Source organism: Betta splendens, chromosome 17 (genome assembly GCF_900634795.4).
Source record: "Betta splendens chromosome 17, fBetSpl5.4, whole genome shotgun sequence".
Taxonomy (NCBI): domain Eukaryota; kingdom Metazoa; phylum Chordata; class Actinopteri; order Anabantiformes; family Osphronemidae; genus Betta; species Betta splendens.
The window spans coordinates 3,209,548-3,224,258 of NC_040897.2; the positions used below are offsets into that span (position 1 = coordinate 3,209,548).

General features: G+C 41.5%; 1 protein-coding gene across 7 annotated transcripts in view; it reads left to right on the top strand.

Moving 5' to 3' along the window:
* The window catches only part of LOC114844028 (disks large-associated protein 1-like), a 64,970-nt gene that overhangs the window by 27,996 nt on the left and 22,263 nt on the right, over positions 1–14,711 (top strand). For 4 of the 7 annotated variants that reach the window (XM_029131036.3, XM_029131028.3, XM_029131030.3 and 1 more), the window contains exons 3-5: positions 2,957–4,475; positions 8,571–8,785; positions 12,997–13,192. In XM_029131036.3, the coding sequence (XP_028986869.1) occupies positions 3,072–4,475; positions 8,571–8,785; positions 12,997–13,192 (1,815 nt within the window). In that variant the 5' untranslated portion in view covers positions 2,957–3,071. Of the gene's footprint in view, positions 1–1,838; positions 1,925–2,956; positions 4,476–8,570; positions 8,786–12,996; positions 13,193–14,711 lie in introns of all 7 variants that reach the window. The other 3 variants (XM_029131031.3, XM_029131035.3, XM_029131038.3) reach the window with 3 other exon arrangements.

A 14,711-nucleotide genomic window follows, 5' to 3' on the forward strand; every position in this document is an offset into this window, starting at 1 on the left:
GTGAAATGCAGAATGTGAAAAAAGAAGCACAAAAAACTCAGATAAAAAATATCATAAGAAAAACAAGAAAAACAAGATTGAGTCAGAGAGAACAACGACATTATTATGGTAACCTGGAACAAATGGCGAGTGCCGGTACAGAAGCTGGAGGCATATAATAATAACAAATGATGGAATTTTATGTATGTGTATTTAAACAGAGCAAAGGCGATGGTTGACAATGACTCATAGTGTATACTGCTATTGCTATTCAAAATTGTCATTAGAGTTTTTAATCAATATATAAAGGATCTCTCTTATGACACTGTAAAACCTTTGCTTTGCTGACTTAGTGTGACTGTACAGTAGCAACCAAGGTAAGACGTATATTAAGTTTGTATGCGGTCACAAGGTATGTACGAGTACAGCACACTGTGAATGAACTCATACAGATTCTTTTTTTTTTGAATGGAGTAGTATTTCACTGCTGCTGACAGTTGGTCCTGTACCCAGCAGCTACAGTAGCATAAGAATTATTAAATGGGTGGATTGGTGTTTTTGAAGCAGGTCTTCAACTTTTTTTTGTCTTTTACATCCATCACACAAGTCACAAGTACATATAAATAAAGCTGAGCAGCACCCTACTACTGCACTGAATGTCAGGTTTACTGCAAAGAGGACAGAATAATGAGCAGGATAACCAGTCCTACCAGAGGATGACAGGACCCTAGTCTGGTTTGTATGATGTAAGTGGGTGAGCAGAGGGCAAACATGAAGCCACAGGGAAACCGTTACTGCAGACAGGTGGAAGAGGCTGGGCTTAGCAGTGTCTGTTTAAACTACACTCAGTCAAACATGTGAGGCATTAACAGTAGCAAAACAAGTACAATAGGGGAGCAATGCTAATACTTCCACATTCTGCTTATATGTTCTGTTGTCATCTGTATAAATTAAATTAAACAGGAAAAACAAGGCGTCCAAACTCATACTGTATGATTGGTATGATGTTTCTGAGAGTGTGAAGATACCTTATCACGCTTGTGAGAGAAAGTGGCTTATCCTAGATCACATAGAGTTAGTGGAGCTTGTTAGCAGCCTTTTGACAAGTAGAGCTGTCAGGTTGTGTTAATTAGATGAGCCACTGGCCAAGAAGGACAGAATAAACCACTTCTGACACACATTTAAGCATCCCACACACAGCCATGCATCAAGCAACACACCATCACTGTTCGTCTGTATAACAAAGACTTGTGAGCAGACTAATGTCAGAACCATTTTTCTGTGTTCTATTGAAGTTTGAACTTGTATGAGGCCAGAGAGAATGGTTTTTCAAGGGACTGTTACCTAATAGGTGTCATTTACGTATCAGGACCAATCAGGACCAATAATAAATAATGATGCAGACAATGGAAGGTGGTGAGAATGAGGAATTGTTATGTCTCAGTACAAGAGGCAGGCAGACAGGCAGACAGAGTATTGTGTATTGCCTTTGGCCACGTTCCAGTCTGCCTCTCCATATCTGCTACCTGGAGCCTGGTAGTACACCTCCTGTTGCTGAACCCTGACCACACCTCCAGTTTTGCGTCTGCCAGAATCCATGTACTGGAACAAAGTTTCTGACAGAGGCCAGAACTGAGGTTTAGCATCTGACTGTTTTTGTGTGATGCAGATCAAGTGGCTTGGGCTGGTCCTGATTATGACTTGCTTACTCCTGGTTTCTGGTATTGAGTCTGTTATAGTCAGTGCCTTTGTGTGAGGTCACTTTGTGGGACTGTCTTAGTGGTGGTGGTTTTTGTATGGATTCATTGTGGTGTGTGGTGTTGGGCATCTTTGGTGTGCTCATGTTACTGTTTTTTTAGCAGTGACTGGAGGATTCATCACCTCTCCTTGCTGTGATCTCATCCCTCCACTGTCTGTTCCACTGCTGCTGCCTGGAGTCATCACAGTACGGTTATTCACTTCCACATTACCAGAGGAAGCTATATTATATTCACATTTTTCACACTTTTGTCTTCTGCTTCTTTTATGTACAGTATCTCACTACTAAATCCTGTGATTTAATAGATACACTTCATTCTTTGTGTCAGCTTGATTCCTGGGCCATTGTGTGATACAATCTGATAGTAGCAGTAATGTATGATTTAATAACAATGTTGATAATCATGTATTAAATAGTTTTTACTAATGGTGGTATATGTGGCTTCATTTGCTGATTTATGATTTGTATAAATGTGAAGGTAATATATTACTAGTTTCCAATTTTTTGAATGTAGTTCTCTGTGAATATTTGTCCAGTGATTTGGATAGTGTTTAATACATTTTTAGATTTTCAGATGTAGAAGTCTTTTTGGATGTTCAGAGAAATGAGTAGTGGATTGTTATATTGTACTGGTAAATGGTCATGGTCTGTGGTGTTTCAAAGTAAGCAAAACCAAAACAGTGATGTTTAAAGTAGTTTATTCACTTATAAGTTTCTACAGCTTTGTCACTGACATAAGGAAACATGCAAAAGGCACCTGGGTAACCCTGGGAATCAAACCCAGGACCTTACTGCTGTGATGCAACAGTGCTAACCATTACATGCTGTGTCGGCCCCTCAGTTTATTCACAATAATGTATCACAATGATTGCTTGGTAATGTTAGCACCATAAACAAAGCCTTTATGTATAAAACAACATGTTGATCAAAACTGATGGGTTTTGCCAGAAAGGCTGACGCTAACATAGACAGGTGAAATGGACTGGAACCGCTGAGAGGACTGTCATTATGACATACAACTCTTCATCACTGCACAATAGGATTGACTATTGGTATATAGTAACTTGTTCGATTGAAAAAAAAAAGATGAAAATGTTAAGATAAAGTGGCAAAAACATACCAGTACTAGCATGACTAGCATAAAATGGCGTAGATTTGGACTTCAGTGACCAAATGAACATTAACAGTTTGTTCCTCCTCTCTCTTGTTGTCTTCCAGAGTCTGCAGCTCTCCTCTCAGGGACAGTCTTCTGCAGCACTCTACTCGTCACGGGCCTGCCTGGCATCGCTCATCCACATTATTCCTATTTTCATCCACCCATCTTTCCCCAATCATGAAAGGCCTGTCTAGTAGTCGGGGTCACCATCATGTGGTGTCCTATGAGCCATCCTATGATCCACTGGGTCACCATATGGACCGCAAGCCATACTTGATTAGTCAGATGGACATCCCCATGCCTATTCCTATGCCACATCCCGCTGAGTTGTCATACTATAATGCTCAGCATACCTCGTATCCCTCTGACAGCAACAGCATCGTCCCATATGGAACCTTCCCAAGGAGGTGTCACTCAACCTCCTCATCTCACCATCCTGAGGTAAAGGATGAGTGTATGGCCATGGTACCGTATGTAGGAGGAGGAGGGGGAGGAAGAGGTGGAGGAGGCTATGGAGGTAAACCGCCCACCCGGGTACCAGCAAACTTTGCTGACCCATACGAGCACCAGCCCTCATTTCACAGAGATGGCTACCACACACTGCAATACAAACGAGGAGTGTTGGCTCACAGTGGGGGGATGGGGGCCAACAACAACAATGACAGCCCTGGGAGAATTCGCCATCTGGTCCACTCAGTCCAGAAACTCTTCACCAAGTCACATTCATTGGAGGGTCCACACCACACACAGTCCAAGGGTGCCAATAATGGGAGCGTTATTGGTGGTGGTGGTGGTGGTGGTGGGGTTGGTAGTGGTGCTTCAAGGGCCAGCCCCGAAGGTGAAACTCTACAAATAGGAGTACGCCATCGGAAGCGCAGCAAGAGCCGTGAGCGCTGTCGATCAGCGGAGCCCAAGCATCGAAGCCACCATCATCACCACCACCAGCTCCACGGCTCAGCATCTGCTCCGGGCTCCGGATACTGGAGCTCTGATGACAACCTGGAACGGGAGCTGTGTCTCTACCACCCTCACCACCACCAACCTCCACCCTCACCCTCACCCTCCATTTCCCCCTCACCTATCGCCATGACAATGGGCCGGTACCCTAACAGCAACTCTGACAAGTTCCCTCAAAATCCCCTCCCTAGCCTCTCCTCCTCACAGCCTCAGCAGTATTTTATGATGGACCCTTACAGCACACTCAACAAGCACACACACGCCCATGAACACCTTGGCCACACACACCACCATTCAGCACTCAAAGCTTCCCGGAGCAACGATGTGAAGTATGCAGCATCTTCGGCAGGTGTGCCAGTTAGTGGTAGCAGCAATAACAGCGGTGGCGGTATCGGTGGAGGAAGTGGCCCCTTGCTGCCACTGGTTCTTGGGGACGGGCCCCTTGTGAAGAAAGGGGGATGGTCGTCGAGTCTAACGGTGAGCAGGGCCCGAGAGGTCTACACCAACAACAGCAGCCACAACCACCTACGAGCCAGCGCAGGATCCGGTAACCTAAACCTAGATAGCGCTCTAGTCATATCTAAGGGCAGTCAGCAGCAGGATCGCTCTTGCCATTTCTTACAGGTAAATAATTCCTCCCCAGCTCCCATTCGACCAATTGATTCATCCTTCACCACTCTGTACACCCCCTTCCTCCACAGCTTACTTTCCTCACCAATGTTTCCTCTAAGTCAGTGGTGTCCACATTAATTTTCTCAGTCAGAACATTCCAACCCTTCTAGGACATACAGCTGTACAGCTACTTTGCCCAATGTTATAAGCATAATGCACTTACAGTACCATTTTAAACTAACATAGGTCACAAAGGCCTAATTTCAAGTTTATAAATTAGATAATCATATATAATGCTAATAACACTGTACCAGCTCACAAGTTTGTTTTCTTCTGCAAATTCCCAGACTACGTTGTAATATAAAGTCAGAGCCACTGCCCTCTTTTTGAGAAATATTCATGTTTACTTCATAGTGTGCCAATAATCTTAACAGGCTAGCTGAAACAGATCGTATTTAGTTAAATATATTCTGTAATATGCGGTAATATATCTGTAGGTTTTAATTTGTTTCTAAAGCAGATCTATCATATTTATCTCAAAATAACAACTAATTGAATCCACAGTTGGCTAATTGGTTGCAAACTTAGTTTGGTTGGTAGAAATGACATGTCTGAATTCATGGCTGGTTAATCTATAAACTTATAGTTGGCTGAAGTCACACAGATGCTACTGTAGTAACTGCTTCTAGAGGTGTCAAACTCCAGTTCTCCAGGGCCACTGTCCCTGTTGATTTTCCAACTGATCTCCTTGACCAAGTGTGTCAGATGGCTTCGCCAGCCATTGACTGAACACACATGGTCAAGGTAATCAGTAGTAGCTGGGACAGGGAAAGTTGGAAAACCAGAAGGCCAGCAACATTCGAGGGAATCAATTTGACAGCCCTGCTTTAGACAATGTACAGTATTAGGATTAATAAAAACACAACAATCATATTATGTAGCAGAGTTCTCAAAACCATCTAAAGCATCTAAAGTCAAACGATTATAATGATAGTATTTAGCATTTAGAATTTTTTGAAAGGAAATCTGTAAATATGAAAGCTGTTGGGTGTCCCAAATGGATTTTCAAACCTAAAATTAGTGGAGCAGACTGGTGTCAAGCAGGTACAGTAGTAAATGAGACTGGTGGTCGATGATTAAGCAAATGGTGAAACCAACTGGCAAATTTATTCATTAACTCTTAAGGTGCAGGGAGAATGTTTTCCTTAGAGAATTAGAAGTAGTAAATTAGACTTACGTCACTTTATGTGTGACACTGATAGATCAGTTCAGATTCTCTTCTGGAACCTTTTTGATAAAAGCGCATAGGTAAACGTTTGACTTTTGTTTGACCATTAGAAAAATAAAACAGTCTACACATTAATACAAATTAAATTAAGTTAAATTACTGTGGCTAATTCTCTGATGTGAATTTTTTATTTTCTAGTTTTTAAGCTATTGTTGTTATATAAATAAATATTAAATTATAAATATTTCCAGGGTAACACAACAGGGCAATGACACAATAGATAAAATCTCCCAGCATCCTCAAACTCTTAGCTAAATAAGGCTTATGTGCCCTTCATCTTATTCTATAACTGGGCAATAGATGATATTAAATATAGCACATCCACAGGTTTAGAGGGAACATTCCCATTCCCAAGAACCTCCTTCCTCTGCCACTTTCCTCCTGTCTTTCCTCCACTCACCCAGCTCACCACCTGACCCCCTGCCACCCACCAACTCGCCTCCACTTCTTATTGGTTTGGAGTGCCTCCCTCTTCCTTCTCCTCTTCCTCCTCTTTCCTCCTTTTGAGTTGAAAAGAGAAGTAAGTGCAGAGCCAGTAGCAGCCTTACTCTCTGAATGTTAGGTGATTACATGAACCCATGAAAAACTACATTCTTTCGTGTTTGTAGACATCATTTTTAATCCAGTACTATTCCCTTCCTGCGTCTTTACCTGTTATCTTGCCTTGCTTGGCAATTTGTCTAGATGGTTTTCTGTGCTGTGCTGTGCTGTCAATGATGTGATGTGGGGTGGGGGTGGGGGGCTTACCTGCCTCTATAGAGAGCATAAAACTGGACACTTCCAGATTAGCTAAACAATGTTTAGGTATGTTTACATTTTGTTCTCTTTATTTTGCCTAAATTGTATAATTTCAATATATTTCTACATTCAATGAACTGTAACAATGGACATCTTAGGTAAACTGCAGTGACGAAGAACTGTATGTATTCATCATAATCTGTCTGTGATTAGGAGTTCTTATGATGGCGTGGTTGCTTCACACATGTATTAGAATTCCTGGTGCTATTAGTTAACAGTAAAGATTCAATGCTTGTTTTCCAGTTGCCCTAAAATCAGTATATACTGTAGTATTTACAGTAAATCAATAATACAAGTTAAAAAAGCTTGGAAAACACGTTGAAGTAAAAAATATAAAAACCTTCATAGACTCATTAAAGTTCTAGTTCTTACTACCACACTGTATATATGAACTAGTGAAAGACTAGAAAAGGCTAGACAGAATTTAGAGGATGCTGAAACCATTCTTGAACAACACTCTCGAATAATCCACAATAGGAACAACTCAAAGGTTAATTTTGCCCCAAAATGTTTGGGGAAATAATTATTAATGAATAATAATAATTATCATCATCATTATTATTATTAATAAAAAAATCATGATTTGTTGTTGTTCCTAATGCAGCTATGTTCATAATAATGTTCAAAAGTTTGCCGTTTTTGATTAGTCAGATTGACACTGCTAACAAACACAATACTGGTGGTTAAATTTAACTTTTAGGTCCACAAACCATGTCATTCACAACTAAAAAAATGGAAAATGCCTTTGGTTTCTTGCAGCTTTTAAAAAAAAGTGCATGACTAAAGTGTAGACAAGGAATACGCTAAAGGTTCTGAGTTTGTGTCTCCGTAACTTTGCTTCGATAAAATCAGATTCTTAGAAATCTAGAAGGGGTTTCCTGCCAATGACACCAAGCCCTGTAATGTAACTCCTACCACTTAAGCTGTTCCAACCCATGTACCGAAAGGAGGGTGAAAGACAAATGGTCATGGACAAGCTTTGAAAACATGGTTTATTAATAGCGGTTACTGCATCACTTGTGCTAAGAGAACACAGTGAAGCGCTTCCCGTTGGCTGTACTGTATATGCTCAATATGCAAATGATGTTCAGCATCTCAAGAGCCCAGCTGCTGGCTGCTGGGTCACATACCTGTTATTTCTGATGCTGCTGCCTTAAGCTATTAAAACGGCAAAGGGTTGCCAAGGAAACAATGCACAGGTGATGATATAATATCTAAAGTATTTCCTCTGGACACACTGTGTCTCTCAGACTGTCGTGCACAAAGTGACATGTTTATTAAAATGTGGACAGACAGAGTGAGCACTGGTTGTCAGGAGCCCATCAGATGTAACGACAGAAAGCAGTGTTGAACGGATCCTCAGTCATTACAGCAAAGAGCTGCAGTGGAGGTGAGGCCTGTGCGTGGGTGAGAGGCGCTGCTGAAGCTACTGCAGCTGGTCCTTTCCCTGCATTCTCCTATTATAGCCAAGCTACTCATTTGTGTCTCTTTGACGTCACACACGGATATTATGAGAGAGAGAGAGAGAAAGACAGACATAGCCTAGCAGAACTGTGGCTTGTTTCTCACAATGAGCTCTAGTGGATCCCATATAAGCAAATCATACAGTAAAAGCGCAAAATGATAATAATATTGTTACAAACACCAGCTGTTTACAAATACAGTCATATGTATTTACAAATGAAACATTGCAGATTCCGTGTTCTAGTTATGCTCAGCACCAGGTCTTCTACAATAGGTTTAGTGTGAACAACCCTTGGATGCTGGATGAACCATGATGCTCAGTCTGTCTGCTCAGAATCACCCACCGGTGTCTGACTGAGGTCATGGGGAGCACTGAATCATGTTCATCCTGTTTTTCTCCAGATATGTGTTTTGGATTGTTATTGAAAAATAACCATGTTAGCACACTGCATGTTAGCTGTGTGTTTAGGGTTCATGTGCTGTTGTCGTGGCGATTCAAACAGAAGTGGATTGGATCCTCCTGACCGGTCTCTCTGTTCCATTTGCTTGGTTATCAGGTACCTCAGGATGAATGGAGCGGATTTTCACCTTTGGGAAAAGAGGATGACATCCCATGTCGAAGAATGAGAAGCGGCAGTTATGTGAAAGCAATGGCTGAAGATGACAGTGGGGATTCTGATGGTAGTCCAAAGCCTTCCCCCAAGGTCCAAGCACGCCGGGCCAGCTACCTAAAGGCCACACAGCCGTCATTGACTGAGATGACCACTCTACAGTAAGAATTAATGGGATTGGATCCAGTTATCCAGTATGCTGGACTGGGTTTTTACACCACTATGTTTAGTATATGCATATGTTGCTTTTGCTAAACTCAACATTAAGTAGACTTAAGTTGCCCTAAGTGGACCTACTGTAAACCTGAATTTCAGGCAGTTTAGATGATCATGTAGCAAGATTCTCTTATAGGCACTAAACATTAAACCCTGATTTATTATTTAGATCAATGTAGGAAGAATGCATTTTTATTGGTCCTATGTGGAAACCGGTAAGTAAGTGTTTATACTGACACTTATCATTTGTGTACCAGCAAATTGTAGCAAAGATCTGAATGAACGAAACTTGTATAATGTGGAGCAAAATGTATTTGTCTGTGTTGTCAGTGAAAGTGTAAGTGACTGGAGACGATGTATCTCAGTCCTCAGATCTAGTTCTGAAGGCTACGCAGTTATATACTCATAATTGTGGTACATTGTGGAATACTCACCAAAGCCATTACAAATCACAAGACAAATAATATGGAGGTCACTCATTGAATAAACTAAGAGGACATTTCTTCTATGTAGAGCAGTGGTCCCCAACCATTTTCACGGACCGGTCTTTAAGGTGGGGTGGAAATATAACCCTAACAAAGTACTGTAAAACGTTACGATCGGCATGAAAACTGGTATTTTTTATTTATAATAATAAGTGTGCAGCCACCATGTTTGCAGCTTTATTAGCAGCATCCTCGTAACATCGCCTAACATGCTTAATTTCCAAGTGATGAAGCAGCTTAAAGGCTTCATTGCCTCGTTAGAACCAGTCGCTACACATTATGCAGAGCGGACCATGTTTCAGGTAGGGCTCCTGGTATTGTCTGTTAAATGCAGTATTCTTTTTATTTGTAGTCATTGGCTCTTTTTCTGCCTCACTGGCTGCGCAAAGTAACCTAGCTTGGGGGTTTTAATTTAGCAGTAATGTGTTACATGTTACCGACCAAAGCAGCCCTTAAGACACGTGCCCTAGACAAGCGTCTTAACATGTGTTAAGACCAAGTCCTACTGTAGGTGGATTTAGCCAAGAGATTTCGGTAATTTTCCAAAAAAGCATCGTTCAGAATCCCACAATAAATAAAACCGGAATAATGTGAGATTTCTTTCGCGGCCCGGTACCAATTGACCCACGGACCGGTACTGGTTCGCGGCCCGGGGGTTGGGGATCACCAATGTAGAGGAAATGCTTAAAGAAGAGGATAAATCTCTATAACAATTTTATTTATTTCCACTGGAATATTAATAATTTACTTGTGTCAACTTTGTTGTAACACTAACCCACCATTGCAGACTGCTTGTCAGACAGCTACATCAGAATATAAAAAAAGTGATGCGTGAGTAGCAAATAGTTTGTAGGTAACTGTCCCAACCAATATCGTATGTTACCAGTTTCTGTGAATTGATAACTAAACCTAAGGTGTTTCAGTGTCAGAGTCCTAATGTTGACACAACATCTCAGTCTCTGACAGGTATATGGAGTCAAAATAGGGTCAGATTAGATTTATGCATGCGTAAACCAATCTGTGCAGCGTCTTGTTCTTTAGCGACGTATCTGTTACCTGCCGGCAGGTGCTGTCAGCGCCTAAGTAAACTGTGGGTGAAGTGGAGCACAGTCAGAGAGGTGCAGGTCTAGGCTGATGGTTGAAAGTGAATGCTGCGAACTAAATAAACGATCACAATTTCTAATACCAAGCTAGCCAGTGTCTTTGGTATCGATGACATTTTGAGAGATTCTGCACCTTGTAGACCGGTTTTGTTCAGCGAGAAGCACCGTGTTTCTGCACTAAAATCCAAGCCTGTCTAACAACTGCTTTACATATATGGCTGTTTAAAAGCATTGTTAAAGTAAAGGTGTTCACCTTAAGCAAACGTGTTTATTGTGGTTTGATAAACGATCACACAGAATCACAATGGTAGCGTTACTGGAACATAACCACCTTAACTCCACCTGCATGGCATGGCATTGCTAATAGCCTGTCGGCTAACATGTTACATGAATGTCTGATCGAAACAGCAGTTTAAAGTTCGAGCAACTGCATCACCTCTGCAAATCACGAGAGTATCGTCACACTTCATACACATGAATATGAGCCGTCATGTCTGTCCGATTAATAAATATAATCATCAGTCACTGAACTAGCTTGTTGCTGTGTACTGCATGTGGAGCTCTCAGGATCTGCTGTTCCTTTTACCAACTCCCCCCGTACGGTTCCGAACCGCCAGGAGAGGAGATGCAGTGGAGGTGGAGGACGGAGTTAACACCTGCTCTGAGCGGGGAAGCTATGGCCCTCATGGAGCCAGGAGGCACTACGGCCTATGTGCACACGGCACTACGCTGCGACCTTGTAGCGCTACGAAACACTTGGTTCTCAATCACTGGAGACGACTAAACAATCCTACAGATCAAAATTAAATATGCTCCGTTCCTAACAGGCAAACAACCTAAACACAGATGACAACCACAAACCTTCACAGATGAAAAAAGGGACATCAGAAAGAAAGCAAAATCTCCACATCTTTAAAACTCCTCTCTTTAACAAGTAGCTTTCGAACTAACAACCGCGTACAGACCAGCAACGGGTGAAACAAAAGGCATGACTTAAATACAACATAAAGCAGGTAGTGTCATCAACTCATTACAGCACAGGCAGGAAACAAAGTCAGGAGATGACCCACACAAAAACACAGGAGCGCCCCTAATGGCGCAAAGGCTGATTGTTAGAGTTCCAGGTCAAAGGACTTCCGTGTTCATTAGCCAATTAAAGCGTGGAGGCAAATTAAGGTCAGGTTATTTTACTTGTAAATTTAGCCACGATTTTTGCATAATTTTAACGCCCCAAAATATAAGTGTAAGCATGGTATAGCCCCACTAAGTCTGCAAGTACAAATATGGTTACGCACACACAGATCGGTTTAGGCATGCACAGATCGGTTTACACACACACAGATCTAATCTGACCCTAATTTGACTCCATACAGGTGAGCTGGAATTTGTAATAAGAAAGGTCAGTGGCTATCTGTTCCCTGTCCTGGTGAGTCACAGAATTTGAAGGTTTGAAACCCCTGGCATCACTGCTGCTTCTCTGTGGATTCTTGGATAGTCCTAAAAAGCTAATACTTTTGGTTGAATGCTAATGATAACCAGCCCAGTGTAGCAGTGTTTGGTCAATTATAAGTCACACCTGCAATGACTTTATCTGTGTTATATCATAAATCCAGAAAATTCCGTTAAGAATATGAAACGGGACAAGGCTGAGGTTACTGGGTGAGGCTCCTAATGAGTTATACTGAAACTCTGTTTAGGTTTCAGAGTAATTAATGTGTATTATAAATTGCTGTATAAATTGTGTAGTTATAAATTGCTATGTGTGAGTGTGGGTGTGAATGGTTTTTCCTTTTTTTTATCATCCTGCTGCAGACAGGTTTTCAGTGAGACAAAGCAGATCTATGTGATTGTCACTTATCAAGTCATTTATGAACAGAGACATGTTTAATTCTGTAGTTTTAGTAAATTTCTTGTATCTCTTATATCCAGCATAGATCAGTAAGAGACAGACAACAGACAAAGTAGTACAACCGATCAGACATTCATAGGGATTAGAGCCCTGATGTTGAGTCTTGTCTCCCTGTGTATGTATGTGTCTAGAACAAACGTCAGTTAAGCTGTAAAGCCAGGCGTCTCTGTTGCTCTCTCTGTTGCTGCTGGCAGCAGTCTACCAGCAGCCTTGCTGTACAGGGCCTCAAAGACTGCTTGATGGGCTTCATGCATTTAAAAACGATTAAAGTAGTTAACACGGGATCATGTCAGTTGAGGATTTCTCCTTGATTTGGTGTCATTAATGGAGCAGTGACACAGCCCCCATTCTGGCTCTGGCCAAGCTCACTGTTGTTGGTAGTTCATAGACAAACACAAATGACACAGAAATGACATAGTTTGACAAGTGACAGGAATTGGCATGTATGGAACTTTACTCCTTTTAAATTTAGGAGCCATGAATGTACAGAAAATGTTTAATAGGCTATTTCTTAATATTCCAATAATTTTATAGTTAAATTGTTATTTCAGCACCAGAATAACTGGACACACACACAACATGAAACATTTTGTTTGACAACATTTTTGTTTAAACTCATATCTTGACTGCTGTGTTTATCCTCATCTTTTCTATGTCAGGATTTCAACAGAGCACTCTCCAAAGCTGCAGATCAGGAGTCATAGCTATCTGCGTGCGGTGAGTGAGGTTTCAATCAACAGAAGCATGGATAACCTGGACCCCAAAACCCTCCTTGACCCCAAATCGCTGCTCTCCTCACCCCAATATCGTTCACGCAACGAAAGCTACATGAGGGCCATGAGCACCATAAGTCAGGTTAGTTGTCAGCACTGCCTTGTATTCATTTCATATGACCAAATGAGACAGTACTGTATGCATGGGCCAGTTCACTGCTTTCCCAAACAGAACAGAAAAACACAGTATGAATTATACACAATTTTCTAATCTTCAATTTTTTTAACCAGCATGGCCACCACTATGATGAAGCTTGGTTTGGGTTTGTTTTGCACCTTAATGAAAAAAGGGCTTTGAATAGTGTTTATCTTTTAAATCATGTTTTTGTGGTGTTTTGGTAAAACCCAAGGATTTTAATGCTTTGGGTTGTAGTGCCAGACAGCTGAGGACAGTCATCCAAAACCTATTCTATTAATTGAGCTGCTCTGATGTACCCATCTCCAAAGTTAATATTCATTAATATGATGTCTGCTGTTTCACAAAACTCGCGAGGAACTAATATTCTTCCCTGTTTTAGGCCAAGTGTAAAGGGTAAGAATAAAAAAAAATAGTGAGAAACAAAACTGTGATGGCTGAAGGGTTTTGTTTTATAAAATTCCACAGTTAATTCATCTCACTGTCCCACACTGTTACAGGTTTGTGTCAAAGGATTATTTCTTACATTCTGTAAACGGTGGACAGCATGTGTTGTTGACTAAGGTTTTAGGATTCTAAACCCCAGGCACTCCCTATCGGATACTAGTGTAGAATATCACACCAATCCTATTCTCTTCTCACTCACAGATTACCTACTTATCTGAGTGTGTAATGATTTCCTGGCTTGTTCCCAGAAGCTCTTGGTCATTACATTCTGTTTGCTTTCACAATAAACTACCCCTGGACATCATTCTGTGCAGAAACCTACCACTTCACCACCTCCTGATACTGTCTAATCCACCTGGGGAAAAAAAAAAGAAACAATATCTCCTCTGAAACAACCAGCTCATGAGAGAGTTCACCAAAGCTATGATCCTCACCATACCTAATTCCAAATGCCAGTTCACAGAAAAATAACAGAATGACTTGAATGACGCAAAGCCAGTTATATCATTGGTGACCAGGTACTGGTGCTTCCTGTTAATTGGATTCTATGCCTCAGCCAGTTTCTTTCAACTATGCTTTATACAGAAAACACAACACAACCAAACATTAACCAGGAAAAGACTTCATCTTACTGCCAGACAAACCTGCCCTGACCACCTCAGTACTACTGTGCTCCTGTGGTGCCACTCCTCCTGCAGGACCGGCTTGCACCCATTTTATCATCATACAATGGTTTTGTTAGCTGTCTTGATCCTTCTTTGGTACTCCTTCTGTGCCAGGAGCCCCAAATGCTCCTCTATACAACAGAGGGCAGAGGTAGCCACCGTCCAAGTGTTGCAGCACCTCTGCAGATGATGCCTGATTAAAGGAACTTCACCACTGGGGTGAAGGATGCTGTTCTATAATTCCTGCAGCATGTTTTAACACTTCAATGAGAGCCTCTCTAAACACACAAAAGAAAAGACAAAAAAAGCACCACAGGAAAACATGGCTCGGCCCCAGAGGTTGCAGGAACTAA